This window comes from Ornithorhynchus anatinus, chromosome 16, assembly GCF_004115215.2.
Source record: "Ornithorhynchus anatinus isolate Pmale09 chromosome 16, mOrnAna1.pri.v4, whole genome shotgun sequence".
NCBI classification, from domain to species: Eukaryota; Metazoa; Chordata; class Mammalia; order Monotremata; family Ornithorhynchidae; genus Ornithorhynchus; species Ornithorhynchus anatinus.
The window spans coordinates 28,023,705-28,045,564 of NC_041743.1; the positions used below are offsets into that span (position 1 = coordinate 28,023,705).

General features: G+C 43.3%; 1 protein-coding gene across 14 annotated transcripts in view; it reads left to right on the forward strand.

Annotated features, from left to right (window-relative positions):
* Positions 1–21,860, forward strand: part of ABLIM1 (actin binding LIM protein 1) — a 272,448-nt gene that overhangs the window by 139,609 nt on the left and 110,979 nt on the right. For all 14 annotated transcript variants that reach the window (XM_029080393.2, XM_029080392.2, XM_029080396.1 and 11 more), the window contains 2 exons: positions 13,399–13,582; positions 15,726–15,835. In XM_029080393.2, coding sequence (XP_028936226.1) covers positions 13,399–13,582; positions 15,726–15,835 — 294 coding nt within the window. The remainder of the gene's footprint in view (positions 1–13,398; positions 13,583–15,725; positions 15,836–21,860) is intronic.

Genomic DNA, 21,860 nt, shown 5'->3' on the forward strand with positions numbered 1-21,860 from the left:
GATGAGGAGGACAAAGGATGAAATTCAAAAAGGGCCTGGGAAATCAGTCATATTTATTAAACACTGTGTGCAGAACACTGTAGTAAGCACTTGGGAGAGTAAAGTATAACAGTCAGTAGACACAGTGCTTTCAAACATTTGAAACAAATTATAAAGCCAATGCAAGTTTCCTTCAGTGAGGGGGTGGGGAATTTTAGGTGTCATATTTATGGTCGTCAGAATGTGTCCATAATTTTGGAATGGATTGTTATGTATCAAGATGATAAATTAGAATATTTCAGCATGGTCGCTTTCTGGAAATCACTCCAAGCACTGACACCAAAAGGAGTCCTGGAAGCAAAGCAGTTAGCAAGATAAGGAAAGCCAAAGCCCCTCAACACCCCCCCCCACCCCACTCCCACCACCCCCCAAAAAAACTGGCCCTTTTCAGCATAATCAGGAATGTGTTTGAGAATGGACAAAAAAAGCATTGTATTTGCAGCTCTGTGGATACTGACAACTTGGAATTGAATTGAGTTTTCCAGGATGGTTGGGAAAATGTACCCAACAGCCCAAATTCATTTTCACAAGTTTGCCAAATGAATAATGAAATGAAGGGAAAAATCAAGAAGCTTCTGGATTGTTGCAACCCTCTACTGTTAGGTCACAAAGCAGAAATTGGACTTCTCATGGTTTTCTGAACCAAACACACAATATTTCCTTTAGATGATTCTGGTTGATAATAATAATAATAATGTTGGTATTTGTTAAGCGCTTACTATGTGCAGAGCACTGTTCTAAGCGCTGGGGTAGACACAGGGGAATCAGGTTGTCCCACGTGGGGCTCACAGTCTTAATCCCCATTTTACAGATGAGGTAACTGAGGCACAGAGAAGTTAAGTGACTTGCCCACAGTCACACAACTGACAAGTGGCAGAGCTGGGATTCGAACCCATGACCTCTGACTCCAAAGCCCGTGCTCTTTCCACTGAGCCACGCTGCTTCTCTAAGCACTCCAAATTGATCACTCCAAATGAACTTAAAGGAGCTTAAAGGAGCTTGTTAATGCTGTGTTAATATTTCATCTTCATTTGTGATGTAGTAACATGCTAATCTGTATGATGCATGTATCAATTTGTCAACTGTTTTCCAGTTAATGTATTTTCCATTTAATTTCATGGCCGAGTTTGATAGTTGTAAGGGGCAAGTTATAAATGTCTGCCTTTCCTATATGGCATATATATATCATATATATCATATCAAATACATCATAGTTCATCTTTGGCATTCTTAGTGACTATTTGTAAAACCACATTGATACTGTCTACCGGCCACTGCATGATTTTAAATCAATCAGTTAATCGTATTGTTCGAGCGCATATTGTGTGCAGAGCACTGTACTAATCGTTTGGGAGAGTACAGTATAGCAGAGTTGGTAGATATATTTCCTGCCCACAATGAGCTTGCAGTCTAGAGGGAGAGACAGAGATTAATATAAATAATTAAATTATGGTTATGTACTTAAGTGAGGGGCAGAGGGAAGGTGCAAATCAGAGTACAAAGGTGATTCAGAAGGGAGTGGGAGAAGTGGGTGCTAGATCTTGTTAATCATCTGGAATAGAGAGGGGATCAGTAAAAGAGATAACTGTCATTAAGCCCTAGATGTCTGGCTGGCTGACGTCATTGATAAGAGAGTTTTGCCAAAGGCTATTACCCTACAGCCCTCTCCTGAAATGCCGCTTCTTATAATTTTGTTCTATTTTAGACGTGAACTCTCTCTCTCTCTCTCTTTTTTTCCCGGGGCTGATTGGGCAGGCTGGATCAGTTCTATTTTTGGGTCTCAACCAGACAAGTGATAAAGAACCAGAAAACTTGAGAGCAGAGGCCTTTATCCTGAAGTGAATTTTGCCTTCCTAGTAGAGAGAGATGGTGGAGAATCTAAGTGAATTAGAATGGGCTGAAAGCTGGAGTTTATGAGATAATAAAGGCAGTAAGGAGGAGAGTAGGAGAATAATAAAGTTCTCCCACTTTGACCGTCGATACACAATGAAGAGGACACCTCACACAGTTTTTTTCTATTTGCTATGAATATGCATACTTTTTTTTAAAGCTATAAGGAAACACAAACAACCCAATTTGTATCACCAATGAAACTGTGGTAAAATGAACATTTTGAAAATTATCTTTGACCTGCTCTCTAAGTTGAGGGAACTTTATTTTATGTCCAAGGAGGTCTAATCTGTAGAATGGGAACTAGAGGACAGGGCTGAAGTGATTTAAAACAGCAAAAGATTTCTTCCACTCAGGGTGGAAGGAATCTGTAATGCTAGCTAGAGGAGATGAGCAGGCATTTTAATGTTGATTAGGTGATGAGGATATTTCAGAAACTCTGTCTGGGTTCCTGTATCTCTGCCTGCAGTTTGGATATTCTAGGTCCCTTGTAGGAAAAGGGCTATGTCATATCTGATTATTTGGTATCTATTTTGTATGGCTTTTTATGTGCTCTCCAGCTGCCACACCTTCCTTTCTTTAAAATGGGGTTCTTGTCAATGACTGTGTCCCAGGGACACTGTGTCCCCCTCTCTAGACTGTGAGCTCATTGTGGGCAGGAAAGTGTCTGTGTTATCGCACTCTCCCAAGCGCTTAATATGGTGCTTTGCACACAGTTTGAATGGGTGGTAGGGCATTTTGATATTATCAGTGATAATAATAATAATAATGTTGGTATTTGTTAAGCGCTTACTATGTGCAGAGCACTGTTCTAAGCGCTGGGGTAAACACAGGGGAATCAGGTTGTCCCACGTGGGGCTCACAGTCTTAATCCCCATTTTACAGATGAGGGAACTGAGGCACAGAGAAGTTAAGTGACTTGCCCACAGTCACACAGCTGACAAGTGGCAGAGCTGGGATTCGAACTCATGAGCCCTGACTCCAAAGCCCGTGCTCTTTCCACTGTGCCACGCTGCTTCTCAATATAGTGATAAATATCGTATCACATCTTAACTGCATCAGCCTCCTCGCTGGCTTCCCTGCCTCCCTCCTCTCCTCTCTATATTTTGTACTTCCCTCTGCTTCCCAGATCATTTTTCTAAATAATCATTCTGGGCACATCTCCCCACTCCTCAAATGGTTGCCCATTCATTTCCGCAACAAGCAGAAACTCCTCACCATCGCATTCCAGGCACTGTCAGCCCTCTCCCCCTTATTTATCCTTTTTCCTCTTCCACTCCAACCTGGCCTGCACATTTCACTCCTCTAAAACCAACGTACTAACTGTCACCTGCTCTCTCTTCTATGTCCCTTGCTTCTTCCCTCCATCCTGGAACTCCCTCCCTCAGTGTATCTGACAGACCACCACTCTCCATCTTCAAAGACCTCCTAAAATCTTATCTCCTCCAGGAAGCCTTCCCTAAGTAAGCTCTCATGCCACCATCCTATTTTCCCTCCCTGCTGACCCGCCACCATGCGATTAGTCCTGTTCTTAAGCACTTCAGAACACCCCCCCACCTCCAAATCCCCACAGCCCTCAGTTACATATCCTTATGCTTGGTTGCTTCCCTACCTGCAATTTATTTTAATGTCTGTCTCCCACACTAGACTGTAGGCACTCTTTAGACAAAGATCATGACTACTTAATGTACTCTCCCATGTACTTAGTATGGTATTCTGCACCCAAGATGCACTTAATAAATCCCATTGATTGCTTTACACAAAGTAAGCACTCAGTGAATAAGAGATTGAAATATGGTTTAAAATGACCTTCTCATGATGGAGAGTTGCTTTGTGCTTCAGCTGTCAACTAGAATGGGAGTATTTTTCCTATAATATGTAGTTTTTCTTGTGTGATTCCTGGGGAATGAATGAAGAGCAAGTGGCTTGCTGGTAGGGTGCCTAAGTGCTTGACTGCCAACAATGAAATCTGAAAAGCCCAGACTAAATTACAAGCCCAAGGAGATTTGGCAAACAGCAGTTCGTACAGCATGCATTCCCAGTTGAAGACATAGCACTAGACTATGAAAACATTCAACATGGCTTGCTTTCTCCTCATTCATTCTCCATTTTCTCCTTGGCTTGGTCTCAATTTAATGTAAACTGATTTTTAAAGATGCATGATTTGAGCTTTGATTTATTTTTCAGGAAGCAAAACAAGGTTTGGGAAACCTTGGTCCCTTATTTTATCCAACAGTTTATTATTTAATTTTGCTGTTACTCGGTGCTTATTAGTTTTGTTCCACCAGCAAACCTGGACTCTGGGCAGGCCATGGGAGAATGAATGGCAATACGTTACCCCAATAACTATTGTATGGTGTTCCAAAAGGATGTATGCAAGCTTGGAGGGCTAGAGAAACGATCGAAAGGCATAATGAAACCCAGTCTTAAATGTCACCCCATAACAGTTGAGCTGTTCAGAGAAAGACCAGCTTGGCAAGTAGCAATCAGGGGAGGGCATGGTCTCTTTGATCAGAAGTTTCAGGAAGATTGGGATACCAAAAGGCAAGCCCCAAAACACACCGCAGCACATCAAAGAACTCTCTTTTTGATCTCACAAGAGAGAGCAGCAGGGGTTAGTGGGAAGAGCACAGGTCTGGGAGTCAGAGGACCTTGGTTTTAATACCAGCTCCACCACTTGCCTGCTGTGTGATCTTTGGCAAGTCACTTAACTTCTCTGGGCCTCAATTCCCTCATCTGGAAAATGGGGATTCCATATCTATTCTCTCCTACTTAGACTGGGAGTCCCATGTGGTACAGGGACTCTGTCCAACCTGATAAATTTGGACCTACACCAGCACCCAGATCGGTTCTTGACACATAAGCACTTGACAACTATCATTATTGTTGTTATTATTTTTACATAATGGAGTGGCATGTCAGCTGCGTGACACTTTTTCAACTATACCCACTTAATTGGAGAGGATCTTCCCACTTGTGTTGCCATAATTCTTTCATTCGAGGCTCTTTCAAGGAGTCCCTATTATGACTGATTGCTGACTTTGATCTTCATAGGCTTGGGAGAGTTCAACACAGCAGAGCTGGTAGAGTCGTTCCCTGCCCACAACAAGCTGACAGTCTAGAGGGCAGTGGTGCATTCATGTTTGAAAATAGCAATGTGTTCTCCTTTAGTTGGCTGTAGGAGATTTCCTTGAATAACCCTCATGGAAATGCCGATAAGTGAAACTTGAAGTGAAGACAGGCAAAGAATAGGTTATTTGAAATGAAGAAACCTTAGACTTCAATCAGAACACTGGCTTTGTTTTCACCTTTTGAGCTCTCCATTCCTAAAAAAAGAAAAAAAAAAGGAATTTTTTTGTGTTTCAATGCAAATGATAAGCTGGTCTGTTGTCAAATACCTTCCCCACTGCCTTCAAATAAATAGACTCTTATGTAGTAAGAAATACAGTCTGCATGACCAGATGCCACTTTTACAAACGCAAAGCTGGCTACTCCTTATGGTTCCCAGAGAATAATTAGGTTTGCTGCTGAGTCTGCCTGAAATCAAGTTTGCTAGGCCACTCCCCCTCTGGAGCTAGAGCAAAAGGTTCTCAGCCCAACTAAAGTGAGTAGAAGGCCATCAGGAAGGTTTTTAAGTTGCTGTGTACTCTGCCTGGGTCTCCAAGTTTTCTTTCTCCATGAAAGACTGTTTTAGAAGTGACAAGAAGCAGCAGCATAACTTAGAGGAGAGAGCATGAGCATGGGAGAGCCAGGAGTCAGAGGGACCTGGGTTCTATTGCGGGCTCTGTCAGTTGCTGTGTGACCTTGGGCAAGTCATTTAACTTCTTTGTGCCTCAGTTTCCTCACCTGTAAATTGGGGATACCTGTTTTCTCTCCTACTTAGGCTGTGAGCCCCGCGGGACAGGGAATTTATCCGACCTAATTAACTTGTACCTATCCCAGCTCTTAGAACAGTGTTTGACACATAATAAGTATTTAACAAATACCATTAAAAAAACCCCTCTGCCTCACACTGAAAAAACTGCTCAGATAATTGAAGCAGGAATTGAGGGTCAGAATGTGGAGCTGGGAGTGGCACAGATGAATTGCAAATGCCATTGCCCTCTCCTGCAGGGACTCCATCTTATAGATCTTCTTTTTTAACAATATTTAAGTGCTGACTATGTGCCAGGCACTGTACTAAGGGCTGGGGTAGGTATAAGCTAACCAGGTTGGACACAGTTTCTGTCCCACATGGGGCTCACAGTCTTAATCCCCATGTACAGATGAGGAAACCGAGGCTCAGGGAAGTTAAGTGAGTTGTCCAAGGTCACCCAGCAGACAAGTGCCAGAGCTGGGATTAGAACCCAAATCTTCTGACTTGCAAGGCTGTGCAGTCGCCACTAGGACATGCTGCTTTTTGTTAAGTGCTTACTATGTGCCAGGCACTCTGGGGTAGATACAAGAGAATTAGGTCAGGAACCAGTCTCTGTCTCACATGGGATGCATGTAGTCTTAAGTAGGAGGGAGAACAGTTATTCAATCCCCATTTTACAGATGAGGAAACTGAGGCGGAGAGAAGTTCAGTGATTTGCCCAAGGTCACAGAGCAGGAAAGTGGAAATGGCACTGTGCCATCTCCGCTGCTTGCCAGCTAGCTAGGGAGACTGTCACCATTGTTGAAGTCGAGAGGAGCAGTCCGGCTGAAGTTGGCCTCAGAAGCAGTTGGCTGATGCAGAGAGCCAAGGCCTGGGATTCAGAGGACCTGGGTTCTCATTCTGGCTATGCCACTTGCCTGCTCTGTGTTCGTGGGCAAATCCTTAACTGCCCTTTGCCTCAGTTTCCTCATCTTTAAATGGGAAATCAGTACCCGTTCTCCCACCTGCTTAGGACTGAATCCCAGGTGGGATAGAGGCTGTGTCTGCCCTTCTCATGTTGTGTGCTTGGCGCACTGTAAGTGCTTAAGAAATATCACAGTTATTACAATGATTATTACCCCCAAACACTTACAGTGATGACCCCTCTGTAGGCACTCAGTAAACCTGGAATGGACTGGAAAAGTATTCTGGTAGAAGAAAAAAAACAAAACCCAAAACGAAACGTCTGGTTTGAGTAGTGATGGTGGAGGTTCTTGCAGCCAATTGGGTGGGGACAAGCAACCCCACTCCAATAAGCTGGGCCAGAGAAGAGCCGTGATTCTGACTTCCGGCCCCAGCTGTTTCTTGAGTTCCGGCAGTCAGGCGGACAGTCACTTTACTGAGCACTTACCGTGTGCAGAACACCGGACTAAGCGCTTGGGAGAGTAGAATAAAGCATTTTAATGGACACACTCCCGGCCCACAGTGAGCTTAAAGTCTAGAGGGGGCGGCCTACGTTCTAGAGCCGGCGGCCATGTTTACTGCACCCGAGGCACCCGGCTCTCCCGTTTGCCTGGTGTGGCCTTGTTGCCGGTAGGGGCGGGAGCTCAAGGCGGAAGCTTCTGGGCCCTTCCTGTGGTAGGGAAGGTGACCCATTCCCGCATCTCCTCCCTCTTCGAACAAATGCCTGCTTCCCATCACCTCTGCCATCTCAGCCCCCTGGCACACTTCCTACTCCCTGCCTTCATCACTGTCTCTCAGCACCTCCTCACTGCCACTGCCCCTCCATCCACCGTCCACCCTCCCCGCCACAGCACCTGCTCACTACCCCTCCATCCACCATCCCCCCGTCCACACACACAGTGCTCTCTCTCTGTCATCGCCGCCACTTCCCTCTCCCCACCCCACTGCACACCTACTTAGAACAGAGTTCTGGTTAAAAATGTAGTTTTACTTTCATCCCTGGGTGCAACCAAAATCCAGCCACATGAATCCAAGAGAAAATGGGCCAGGGACATTTAGACAGCATTTTGGGTTTATTCATTTATCGTTATTATTATTTTTAAGTGCTTCCTGAAACTCGGGAGAAGCCGCGGCTGGCTCTGACTGCCAATTCTGCTGATCTTTCTGACCTATTTTTAAACCGTTTATAGAGTACAATGAAAGCATACTGGCAATTGAATTGGAACGTGTATAAAAGTCACCTCCTAGGGGTGTAACCCTCTATCCGAGGCTGGCACTGGACAATCTGAAGTGGTCCTGAGACCAACGCCACTCCATTTGTTTTCATCTTCTTTTGGACAGGGTGAGCAAGTGATCTTACTCTGGTCTCTATTGGACCTAAGGGATCAGCGTGGGTGTGGAAGTGGGTATCTCTGCCCATCCCAGCTTGGCCCTGAGTCTTCTCCTGGGTGCAGGTAAATGGAAACCAAGTCTCCAAGCTGCCATGGCAACATGGAGGAGCAATCTGGCTTAGTGCAAAGAGTGCGGGCCTGCGAGTTGGGCTCTGGGTTCTAATCTTAGCTCTGCCGCTTGCTAGCTGGGTGAACTTGGGCAAGTCACCTAACTTCTCTGTGCCTCAGTTTCCTCATCTGTAAAACTGGGTTTCATTTTCTGTTCTCTCTTCTACTTAGACTGCGAGTTCAATGTGGGACAGGGACTATGTCCATCCTGATTACCTTGCATCTTCCCCAGCGTTCAGGACTGTGCTTGGCACATAGTAGGCCCTTAACAAATACCACAATTATTACTATTTTATTATGGTGACTAAAGAAAGAGAAGATGTCCACTTTGAAGTGCTTCCAGCTTGAATGAGTACACTCATATTTATTCTTTTACTGGTACCGATTTATGAACTTGCCTGCCTTTGTACCGTGGCTCATGTCTCTTTTTTATGGTATTTGTTAAGCATTTACTATGTGCCAAGCACTAGGGTTGATTTGGTGTAATCAGATTGGACACAGTCCCGTGTCCTATATGGGAACCTCGGTCTTAATCTCCATTTTACAGATGAGGTAACGAGGCACAGAGAATTTAAGTGACTTGTCCAAAGTCACACATCAGACAAGCGACGGAGCCGGGATCAGAACTCAAGTCCTTCTGACTCCCAAGCCTGTGTTAAAGTCTAGAGGGGGCAGCCTGTGATAGAATGACAATTCCCTGTGTTTGATCCACTAGGCAACACTGCTTTCCTGGTCTTGGTACCAATCTTCCAATTCCCAGGTGCAAGTGTGCAGGATTTTTATAATTCTTATAATAATGATGGTATTTGTTAAGTGCTTACTATGTGCCAAGCACTGTTCTAAGCTCTGGTATATGACTATTGAGGAGGGTAGGGTCTGTGGATATTAATGAGATCTGACTGTGTCTTCCCCCTCAAGGGAAAATGGATGAAGGATATATATAGTGTTAGGTGAGAGATGGCTTTACTGGGCTCTTTGAAAAAGAGAATTTGATTTTCTGTCCAATGATGTCATTCTAACCTCTTCCACGAGCACAAAAAAATGATCCTTCTGACTATTAGCAAATGGATCTGTATAACTGTAAAGGGGGCTTGGTGTATTTTCTTTTGAAAAAACCAGAACCAAACCAAACAGGGTGAACCTGCTATGCTTCCCAGCTGCTTGGAAGGGTGCCTGCCCCAGTGAATGTTTTTCAGTGTGTCTCTCGACTAGTTCTCTCTCCTGCCTGATTGCCAAGAAAATCTATTTGTCTCTTCACTATCTGAATAGCAAGGGCAGATAAAATTGATCTTCACGAACCACTGTGGGTCAGGATCAGTCAACGTGGAGGTAATATGCTGGAGCAGCAATTTTCTTGACTGTTGTTTTTTTTTAGTGGCTGGACTGTCCCTTGTTTACCAGTCTACTTGTCAGAATTAGTCACCGTACCCTCTGGAAACAATTACCCCTGCCTCCCATGCAGGGATGTCCTTTGCTTGTAGGATGATGTTGCCGACAGAGAGATTGTATAAAGGACAGGAGTGCCACTTTGGAAATCTCTTGCATACTGGGCCCACAGATGGGCAGCAACATAACTTTTCAGGCCCAATGGGAGTGATCGGTGCCTCCTCCAAGAGATATTCCCTGACTAAGCCCCCCTTTCCTCTTCTCCCACTCCCTTCCGTGTCGCCCTGACTTTGTCCCTTTGTTCTTCTCCCCCTCCCAACCCCACAGCGCATATGTACGTATCTGTAATTTTTTTTGTATTGATGTCTTTCCCCTCTGCCCCAACCAAAGACTGTAAGCTTGTTATGGGCAGGGAATGTCTATTTATTATTGTGCTCTCCCAGGTGGTTAGTACAATGCTCTGCACACAGTCAGCACTCAATAAATACAATTGAATGAATGAATGAACACGCCAACACCAGATGATGTCCTTGTTGGGCTACTGAAGTTGGAACTCACTGCTCTGTGCATGGCCAGGAAAATACCTCTTATTTTTTCTGCTGTTTCCCCCCCGGGTTACGTGCTTACTATATGCCAGACACTGTACTAAGCACTGGGGTACATATAAGGTAATCATCTTGGACATAATCTCTGTCCCACATAGGGCTCACAGTCTCAATCCCTATTTTACAGATGAGGGAGCTAGGTACAGAGAAGTGAACTGACTTGCTCAAAGTCACACAGCAGACAAATGGCAGAGCTGGGTTCATAACACAGGTCTTCTGACTCCCAGGCCCATGCTGTTATGCACTAGGCCAAGCCGCACGGTTCAGCAAATCCAAGCAGATGTTCACTTCTTGAATTCCCGAGAGCCAGAAAGCATTGGTAGACAGAAGGATGAATGATTTGGAGAGTAGAAAGGGTGATTTGGAATTAGGACAGGAACTTGAAGGTTATTTTCATTAATGGCAAAGGTTCTATTCTTGTTTGTGTTCAGATTTTCCCGATTTTATGAGAAACCATTCTTTGTAATGACTTAAAATAGTAAACCAAGAAAGAGAAAAATGAGTATAGGGCTACTGAGGATCATGTCCAAGGAGTTAGATTTTTTTGAGTGGATTATGCCTTCTAAGGAGCATCCTGTGATAGACTGGCAATTCCCTGTTCTGATAAACTATTTTTTGTTGGTAGATAGTGGGAGTTGGGTTGGAAAAAGCTAGAAGTGACCAATGGTGGCTGTGATCTCTGCTCCATCCCCTTATGGGCAACACCTGATCTCTATCACAATGGTGTGAGCCAACCCTGACAGGAAATCCAACTTGGAAGGAAGCGCCAGCCTGGGAGTCAGGAGACCTGGGTTCCAATCCCTGCTCCGCTATCGGCCTGCTGTGTGACCTTGGGTGAGTCACTTACCTTCCCTATGCCACATTGTCTTCATCTGCTAAATGGAGATGTTCTTCCTCCCAGCCTTAGTCTGCGAGCCCCATGTGGACTGTGCCCTACCTGATGGTCAAGCACTGTACTCAGCACTGGGGTAGATATAATACAATCAAGTAGGACACAATCCTTGTTATTGCAGTCCAATTATTTTTATCATCACTATTGACCATTTTGAATTTAGGGAGTTTTCAAACTAGTTCAAATTGAGACGGAAGATTACTTCATTTCACATTAACACCAGGATGTTTGCCCATATGCTAATGGATCCAGAGCTGTGATTAATGTAGTGTACAAAATGCAGTTTATGTTCCTGCTACAGTCTTTTGGAGTAATGCCGTTCTGTTCTTTTGTCATTCCTTTGAAGATGAATAGAGAGAAGCGGTAATGGGGCAGCAGAGGCTTAGGTGGATTTGAAAAGTGGACACTGAGGATTCTCAAATCCCACTTCTTGTGTTGCAGCAAAGTCTTTACATTCTTTACGTTTTTCTCCTTTTTTGATTTGTGTGTGGGTGTAGGTAGGGTGAGGGGAGTGAGGTGGTACTGTGCTCTAGAAGCAGTGTGGCTCAGTGGAAAGAGCCTGAGCTTCGGAGTCAGGGGTCATGAGTTCGACTCCCGGCTCTGCCACTTGTCAGCTGTGTGACTGTGGGCAGGTCACTTCACTTCTCTGTGCCTCAGTTCCCTCATCTGTAAAATGGGGATTAAAAGTGTTTGAGCCCCACATGGGACAACCTGATTACCCTGTATCTCCCCCAGTGCTTAGAACAGTGCTCGGCACCTAGTAAGCGCTTAACAAATACCAACATTATTATTATAACCGTGAAAGTAATTTGTCCACATATAAAGTGTGAATACTGTTTTTACAAAAACACGAAATTCAGTCAACTTACTAAGTGCTCAATAAATACCATTGTCTGATTGATCAATAGCTGCTTATGCAGACCTGTCCTTGTCATTAAAATCTCACTTTGTTTATGCCTTGTCTTTGCTGCCACCAAATCTTCCCCCTCCTGCTGCTTCATGCTTTCGCAATTTTTGTTGCCAGTTACTGTTTTATTTAGAGTTTTGAACTGTCCCTCGTACTCATTCCTAAATCTTGCTCAAATGGAGATGAATCTGAGGACCTCAGAGTTAAGAGGCATTTAGTGAGCATTCACGAGGTGCCTTGTACTGTTTTAGGTGCTTTGAATGTGTGTGGAAGAAGAGAGAGACTTCATGGGACACTGCCGAGTTTAAAGACCATTCACATTTATTTATTCTTTAGTGATTCCAGTTTTTTTTTTAATGGTATTTAAGTGCTTACTATGTGCCAAGCACTGGTTTTAAGCGCTGGGGTAAATACAAGGTAATCAAGTTGGACACAGTCCCTGTCCCACATTAGGCTCACAATCTCAAATCCCCATTTTACAGATGAGGAAACTGAGGCGCAGAGAAGTTAAGGGACTTGTCTAAATTCACACGGCAGACCAGTGTTGAAGCTGGGATTAGAAGCCATGGCCTCTTGACTCCCAAGCCCGTGTTCTTGCCATTAGGCCATGTGGTATAGGAGGTTTACCACTTTGGGCGGCCAGTCTGTGAGTGATGTTACCTGAATGATACCTTAGAGTATTTCAGGGATAATGTAATCAACTAATTTTTTAGGTGTTCCTGAGCTACCTGAGAATTTGTTGAACATGGGTGGGAAAAGGGAGTCCTCAAAATCTCAGCCATTTTGATTCATTTTTTTAAAATGTTATGTATTGGGAAAATTATCCTTTCATCAGGGAGAGGCTGCTAAACCTGGTGAGAGAAGAAAGGACTAAAGTCACCCCAGTGTCCCAAACCTACGTCAACCAGAGTGTATAAGTCCAAGAAACTTGCTCTCAGTATACATTTCCAGCCCTCCATTCCCAGTCTACTTTGTTAGATGCAAGTCTGTTATATTGTAGTCTCCCAAATGCTTAGTACAGTGCTCTGCACTCAGTAGATACCTGGTAGATAGCATTGATTGATCGATTCCCTGCGAACACAGTGGTGATTGCGTAGTCTAGAGAATAAAGCACAGGCCTGGGAGTCAGAAGGTCATGGGCTCTAATCCCGGCTCTGCCACCTGTCTGCTGCGTGGCCTTGGACAAGTCGCTTTATTTCTCTGTGCCTCGGTTAACGCATCTATAAAATGGGGATTAACACTTTGAGCCCTCTGTGGGACAGGGACGATGTCCAACTCTATTTGCTTGTATCCACCCAAGTGATTAGTACAGTGCCTGGCACGTAGTAAGCTCTTAACAAATACCATAAATATTATGATTATTTTTATCTGTCTTCCCACAGTGTGCGGCTGTGACCTGGCCCAGGGGGGCTTCTTCATTAAGAACGGAGACTACCTGTGCACTCTGGATTACCAGCGGATGTACGGCACCCGCTGCAATGGCTGCGGGGAATTTGTGGAGGGAGAAGTGGTGACCGCCCTGGGGAAGACCTACCACCCCACCTGCTTCGCCTGCACTGTGTGCAAGTAAGTGGAACCCACTCAGTTCCCGCAGCGCCACTCGCTTTCAAACAAAATGCTGCGATCAAGTTAAGATCCAGGAGAGCATACCTTAATATGTGATCGTTATTATTATTTATTGTATGTGTTAAGCACTTACTATATGCCATTCATCATACTGAACTCAGGGTCCCTACAAGCTAATCGAGTTGGACACAGTCCTCGTCCCACGTGGGGTTCACGGCTTTAATCGTTTGCCAGATGAGGTAACTGAGGCACAGAGAAATCAAGTGACTTACCCGAGGTCACAGAGCAGACAAGTAGTGAAGGAGGGAGGGTTCCGATTTCCAGGCCTGAACTCTTTCCAGTGGGCCATGCTGCTTCCATTAATATAATATATAAATTGCATTGATATAAATATTTTATAATATATAATTTAAAGATGTGTACTTAAGTGTTGTGGTATTGAGAGTGTGGTGGATATCGAATGCCCCAAGGTCACAGATCCAAGCACATCAACAGTGCAGAAGGGAGAGGGAGCCAGGGTAAAGAGGGCTTAATCGGGAAAGGCGTCTTGGAGGAGGCGTGACCTCAGTAATGCTCTGAAGGAGGGGAGAGTGGTGGTATGGATATATGGAGGGGGAGGAAGTTCTTTTCTGAGCTTCCTGTCTCCTCTTCACCCTCACCCCCTCAGCAGTAAGAGCACAAGACTGCCATTGTTTATTGAGCATGCCCACAATCATTGCCATAGAGGAGTTTTGATTTTACTTCTCCAAGCTTTAGAAATGGCTCAGTTATCAATCAGCCAATGATATTTATTGAGCCCTTACTGTGTGCAGAGCACTGTACTAAGCGCTTGGGATCAAGACAGTCCAAACGCTGGTTTCAGCCCAGGATTTTGCCTGAATCAGGCCGGGTCCTGTAAACTCGTGTGGTTAATAGTATTTCCTTGAATTTGAGAAACGTTTGTTTATATTTCTTCAGTGAGCTTTCACATTGTTTATCTCACTTTGTCCTCACACCATCCCTGCTAAGTAGGGAGAGGCAGAGATTATTATTCCCACTTTACAGATGGGAAAACTGAGACACAACAATGGTAAATGTCTTTCCTGAAGTCCCAACCAGCAGGTCGGTGGCTGACCTGGGACTAGAACCCAGGTTTCCTGACTCCCAGATCCATGTTCTTTCCAATAAGCCAAGCTGGGGCATTCTCCATTGCCCCATACCATCCACTTCCTACTCACACTATACTGCAGCTCGCACTCAGCTTTTCCCAAGCTACTTTCCCAAGCAGTCTTCTGTACATAGCAATGTCATTGTTCTGTGTTTACCTGAGAGACGATTGCACAGTAAATACTATTTATTAATTGATTGGGATTTAGGCACTTCCGAAAAAGCAGTATTTAGGGCAGGAGGCGACTAGGATGCTGTATTGAAAAATACTCCTTCCATTGAGCTAGATGGCAGTCTAGTGTAGTACAAAACCTAATGGAGCTGCTGTTCAGGAATGGGACTAGAACTGAAACGCGTGGCCCTCAGAAATCTTTCTCTTTGAAAGATATTTTTTGGAAACACTGTTGGGTGATGCATTGAGACACAGGCCAAATTATTGAGTAGAGGTCAATTTTGTCATTGTATTAGGAAGATGCAGCCTGGCCTGGTGGATAGAGCAATGCGCCTGGGAGTCAGAGGAACCTGGGTTCTAGTTCTACCTCTGCTATTTGACTGCTCTGTGACCCTGGGCAAGTCATTTGACTTTTCTGTGCCTCAGTTACTTCATCTGTAAAATGGGGATTATGACTTTGAGCCCCATATGGGACATGGACTGTATCCAACCTGATGAGTTTATATCTACCCAGCGCTTAGGACAGTGCCTGGCACATAGTAAACTATTAACAGATACCATTAAAAAAGATGCTTCAGGACTGATATTATAAGCTTTTTGGGAAATAAGGACTAAAGTTCATCCAACCTCCCTTTTCATAATTAAGGTGCATTTAGAATTTGGGTGTTGTCCAGTTGGCTGGCCTGGCCAGAACAGCATTGCCAATATTTTGGCTCATAGTGCTGTAAGATATTAATTTTCACTCAGTGGAGCCATAAATGGAAATAAAAGGTTAAATAATTGAGTCATTGGAATAACCTTGCCTATAATGTCATTTGCCTCCAGGCGCCCATTTCCACCTGGAGACAGGGTTACCTTCAATGGGAGGGACTGTCTGTGTCAACTCTGTGCCCAGCCGATGTCCGCCAGCCCTAAAGAAGTTTCAAGTTCAAGCAGTAAGTACCCTAGCGGGTTTGTTGGGGGTGATGCTTCTAATGCTTCTAATAATCTCAAGCGTTTGCCCAGTCTTGTTGTTTCTGAGGATCTCGGAAATGATCACAGTTAGTAGTAGTATTATTAATGGTATTTCTTAAGCACTTGCTATGTGTCACACAGTGTACTAAGCACTGGGATAGATAGAAGTTCATCAGGTCAGACACAGTCTCTGTCCCCTATGAGACACGCAGCCTAAATAAGAGGGAGAATGAGTATTCGATCCCCATTTTGCAGGTGGGGAAAATGAGGCACAGAGAAGTGACGTGACTTACCAGGCAAATGGCAGAGCTGGGACTAAAACCCAAGACCTCTGACTCACAGGAGCCTTTTCTGCCTGGACACACTGTTTTCCTAAATAGATTTATTTGGGGGAAGCTGCTTTATATTTTATCGGGGGCAGAAGTTAAAATAACTTTTCCATATCTAAAATGTGGCCATGACTGAAACCTCAGTGTCAAAGTACAGAATACAGATCCTTCCGGAAACACATGCCCCTGGTTCCCAAAGGACAATCCCCTGACTACAGTGGAGAGTTCCATCCCTTCTGACTAGGAAGATTGGGAGGGAACGATAAAGGAAGCACCCTGGATAAACACTAGACGTTGAACTTTGGGAATTTCAGTATTGGACCTTCCAGAGTAGCACTCAAACTGCTGAAAGCACCAATTTTGTTAGCACATGAGATGGAAATTAGTTCAATGCTCGTAAGTCGAAGTCCACCTATTTTCATACCGAAGGTGGATGATTTTCCACTTTAAATAGGGACTGCGTCACTCTGCCCATGACACTGGGTAATTCCCATGATATAAAGAAGAGCTTCTGACGGAGTGCGATTTAGAGTAGCTGGTGATGATGTCTCTGGGCGGGTAGAAGTAAAAATAGTGCTTTGGGGTTGTCTAGCTCTGGTTACGGATTTAAAGAACAATCTAGAAAGTTTCTAGAACTAATGAGCACAAACTAATCAGTATCGTTCTCTTAAAAAGGGAAGAGAAGTCAGTGTTGGCTAGTGGGCTTTTATTTTATTTCGAGACAGATGCATAATAGACATTTTAAGGTGGCACTCACCTTTGCCTCCACATAAAATACCATCCAGTGGGATATGTGCGTAATTCCTGGAGTTAAAATGTCTGTCTTGACGAATTGCTGGGGGTCAATTACCTGGCAATTCCCAATCCCAACACTGATAACTGAGGTGAACTTGAGCAATATATAAGCCTATTTACTTCAGCTCAAATCCTCAAGATAAAGAGCTTTCCGGTTCAGAGGAATCGTGTGTGGTTTCTACTAATGGCTGTAAAGTGTTCTGAAATGCTAGCGTAAGCCCTGTTCTGCAAATGAAATACCCTATTATTTGTTGAAATAAAAATGGTCTGATTCGAACAAAAGTATGGAAGCAGTGTTTAGTAAGTCAATATAACAGTAGATGGCTACAATTTAAGATGAATCTTTGAGTGGCGATATATATGCCCGAGTGCAAGCCTGAAGAGATCATTCCTGTCTTCGTTTTGTTTTCTCCTTGGGCTCGGCCTTAAAGCGGAGAATTCAGTGTAATTTAAAGGTGAATCATAAAGACCAGCAGTGGCCTTGAGTTGGGTTTCCAAGTACATGTCATCCTGGGTTCCTCTTCTCAATGAATTAGGAGAACCCTGGTGTCACCAAAAGAAAGGGGTCGGGGAGGATTTGGGTAGTTTCCCAGTAGCCTTCATGTACCTTTCTTTTATTTAAGTAGAAATTTAAGAGATATGCTGCCTTCACTCTAATAGATGGCACCTTCTTTTGCCTCTAAATATTCTCCAAGGACATTAGGGACTGCTCCTTTTTAAGGGAAGGCCATCCCTATAAAGGGTGGGATGGCCCAGGATTAATTAGGTTGCCATTTGTTCTGTGTTAATATAAAATCAAAACAATCCTCTCCTGTATGTGAGAGTGCAAGTGTCTTCAGCTGCTAAAGTTGCCACTGTCTTGCAGTCACCAAAAAAGAGAAGAGTGTGGACCTGAAGGTTCTTTTTGATTCTGCCTGACTTAAATTCTATGCAGAAGTAGATTCAGCTTGTGCAGGCCTGGAGAATTATAAAGAGAATAGACGCGTATGGTGGGGAAATCACTTATATTTGAGTTTGGAAGAAAAATGATTGAGGTAATAAACAAAATAAAAATAAGAATTATAGCAGTGAGAGTTTTCAGCAGGCTTAGAGCCAAGTAAATAAAAACCTTTTTTTGTATCTGCGTATGTTGGGGAAATCACGTATGTTTGGGTTTGGAAGAAAAATGATTGGGGTAATAAACAAAATAAAAATAAGAATTATAGCAGTGAGAGTTTTCAGCAGGCTTAGAGCCAAGTGAATAAAAACCTTTTTTTGTATCTGCTCCAAAGTTAAATAGAAAGCTACCATTGGTGTTTAGTTGAAAAAGCTTTCCTGCTGGCATCGATGACTGCATTTTCATTATTATGAGCCATTTTTGGGCTCCATTGATCCCTGAGTCAGAGAATTTATCCATTTATCTGATGTTCTTTTTCTCCTTTTAAAAGTTAATATAATTCTCTTCAAAAATGTTCTCCTACTCAGAGATTTTTATTTAAACCACTGGTGAACAGTTTTCCTATAGTTGCTTAAAGCAAAGCAAATTTATTCAGAATTTGCCTAGTACTTTGCAGAAAATAAAATGTGGTATTAAAGTAGAGGACTGAAACCGAAATTGATTGATATAATACAGCTAAAAGAAAGACCCTCAGTTGAGGTTATGAAGAAAAGGTCACATCTCCCCCAAGAGGTCTTCCCTGATTAAGCCCTCATTTCCCTGACGCCCTCTCTCCTGAACTGTCTCTGTACTTGGATCTGTGACCTTTGGTCAGTTGATATTCACCCCACCTCCAACCCTACAGCACTAAAGTAAATATCTTTAAATTATATTTTATAAATTATTTTTTCGTATTAATACCTGTCTCCCCCTCGTTATGAGCAGAGAGGGTATCTGTTAATCTGTTGTATTGTACTCTCCCAAGCACTTACTACAGTGCCCTGCATATAGTAAGCACTCAATAAATACCACTGATTGATGGAAGAAGGCTCCTATTACTTGGTGTAATACAGATTAATTGCATTGGTAACATCAACTACACTGACAGCTTTATCAAACTTTGGACCCAAAAGTACTCTGGGTATTTTTTGTAGAAGTCAAGAATTTAATAAAAGGGTTAACACTCCTGATTTACATAAACCTTTTATTGCTGCCCTTCTAATGTAACATCGGTTGTATAAGAAAGAGTAAGAGCTATTTAATAATTCATTGATTGCTTTTATCTGGAATCCGCTTCACCTCATGTACATAATTAATGAATTACCTCCATTTTGGAAGGTATTGTCCTTTCAAATGAAATGTGAGCTAATGTTCGTTGGAATTTGTCACTTTCCTTACCTCCCACAAAGTAAACAGAGGAAAAAGTTGGTCAATAAGCTCCCTCCCTGAAAGATTAATTTTTCTCAAATCTCCAAACACTGTAGCATAACTGGGAATGAAATCACTTCTCTAGTTGTTGGTAAAGAGACTTGTGAGGGTAAAATCTCCAGGTGGGCTTCCGTATGTATGTATGGTATGTAGTATCGTTCTCAGCAGCTAAGGAAGGCACTCGGGTAATTCTACGGATGATGATTTTGTGGTCTGAATGTTCTGAAGAGAGGATCTCAGGATAATAATCCTCTCTGGACTTGCACCTCTAAAGACTGGCTAGCTCATGTTGGCGAGAAATCATTCAGTGGTATTTATTGGACACTTACTGTGTGCAGAGCTCTATTCTAAGCCCTTGGGAGAGTACAATACATGGTGTTCTAATAATAATTAGTAATAATTGGGGTATTTACGTGCTTACTGTGCTCCCGGCACTGTACTAAACGCTGGGGTGGATACAAGAAAATTGAATTGGCCACAGTCCCTGTCCCATATGGGGCTCACAGTCTTGATTCCCATTTTACAGATGAGGTAACTGAGGCCCAGAGAAGTGAAGTTACTTGCCCAAGGCCACACAGCAGCAAAGTGGCAGAGTGGGATTAGAACCCATGATCTGCTGATTCCCCGGCCTGTGTTCTATCCACTGTGCCATGTTGATTTGGATGACTATTAGTGGAATGGAGGTTTGAAAGAGAAAACTTGAAGTCACTTAGTCAGTCCCCCAGTTTTCAAATAGAACTTCAAATCTGTCACCATAAAGATTTTAGATCCTGAATGTTTCTCTTTTTCCCAGTGCCTCACAGCCTATTCTCTTTAGATGAAGTATGTAGAGGGTGACTTATCTGACTTCCGGGCTTAGTTTAGACTCTGAGCCCCAAATCAAGGTTTTATTATTATGTCTTTGGGTTTGGAGATAGTTTTTTCTTGTTTCAAACACATTTCTCCTCTAGACACCAAAACACAAATAAAAGATAATTAAGTTCCTGTCCAGCTTCTTTTACGGAAGCAGACACAAGCTGCTTTTCACTGTTTACCTGCAGTCTACCGAGTGTCCATAAAATAAGGTATAGAAAAGCATTCACGAATCCTGAGGTTCTGGGTTATTTCTGATGTGCTGCCGAGATTTAGTTCAGTCTTTTCGATTCTACTTTTGGAAGTCTTTTTTGTTAGGGTGTGCAGAATCAAGCGACCGATCAATGGTATTTATTGAGAGCTTACTCTGTGCAGAGCACTGTACTAAGTGCTTGTAAGAGTTGGATACAATAGAGCTGACGGGCGCAATCCCCCCTCACAATATATAAAGCTCAGTGTAAGTAGCGGAAGAGAATTAGCTACGAATAGAACAATGGCGTTGGCCTCATCGGTGAACCTGGCCTTGCTTGTGGTTTCCCTAGTGGTCCTGAAACAATAAATGAGGTATTTAAATAGTTACTGTTCTAAGTCCTGTATTAAGTGATGAGTTAGACACAAATATTATCAGATCAGACACAGTACTTGTCACACACCGATCTCAGTCTGTGTGAGAGTAGGCAGGTATTTAATCCGAGATCAGGGAATCGAGGCCCGGAGATGTTAAGTGACTTTGCATGGGTCACACAGCAGGAAAGTGAGAGAGCAAAGATTAGAACCCAGGTCTCAACTCCCAATCCACTGTCATTTGCGATAGGCCCTGTGGCTTCTAGTCATGCTACTACCTCTGAGGTTGGTGGAAAAACCATCCCCTGCTGACAGCTTTAAACACATTTTTAAAGCCTGAAAGGAGTAGAGGGGACAGTAAGTTTAGAGGTGATGTTTGTGGTGCTGGTGGTAACGGAGCCTTCCCATGGTCTCCTTCATCAACTCTAAGGGCAGAGAAGACCCAGTTATGATTTGCTTGTAGCAAAATGACAGTGCTGCTAATGAGTTCTGCATTTTAGCACTTTAAACGTGGGATCCCAGGCATTCACTTGGACAAAAATAAGGAAGAGACCCATTCTCCCTCTCCTTAAATTGTGAGCCCCATGTGGGACAGGGATTATGTCCAGCCTGATTATATTGTATCTACTCTAGTGCTCAGTTCAGTGCTTGGCCCATGGCAAGCGCTCAACAAATTTCACACACATACACTCACACACCACACACACACACCCGGTCGCCTATCCAAAAAAAAAAAATATATACTTACCTGTTGAGTGGTGCCCACAGCCTTTATACCCCTGTAATCATTATTACAGTTTAATCCTAAAAATAAATTGCAGCCAAACTGTTTAGCAATGACTTTGAGACAGTTATTCATGGCATCACCTGGGGATATTATTTTTTATCTTCCAATATTTGGATACAACTTCAAAGAAGCTGTTGTACACACAGTGGAATTCCTTTTCAGTTCAAGTAGAATAGATTATAATATTCTTTTCCTGAGAAATTCTGAAAATATGAAATCACAAGAATGACTACTTTTTTTTACCAAAAGAAAAAAAAACTGAGTGTGGAAATGAGATGTTATCCTGTTCTAGTCCTTTGTGTCCACTTCCTTAAGGAGCTTGCCTAAATCTCTGC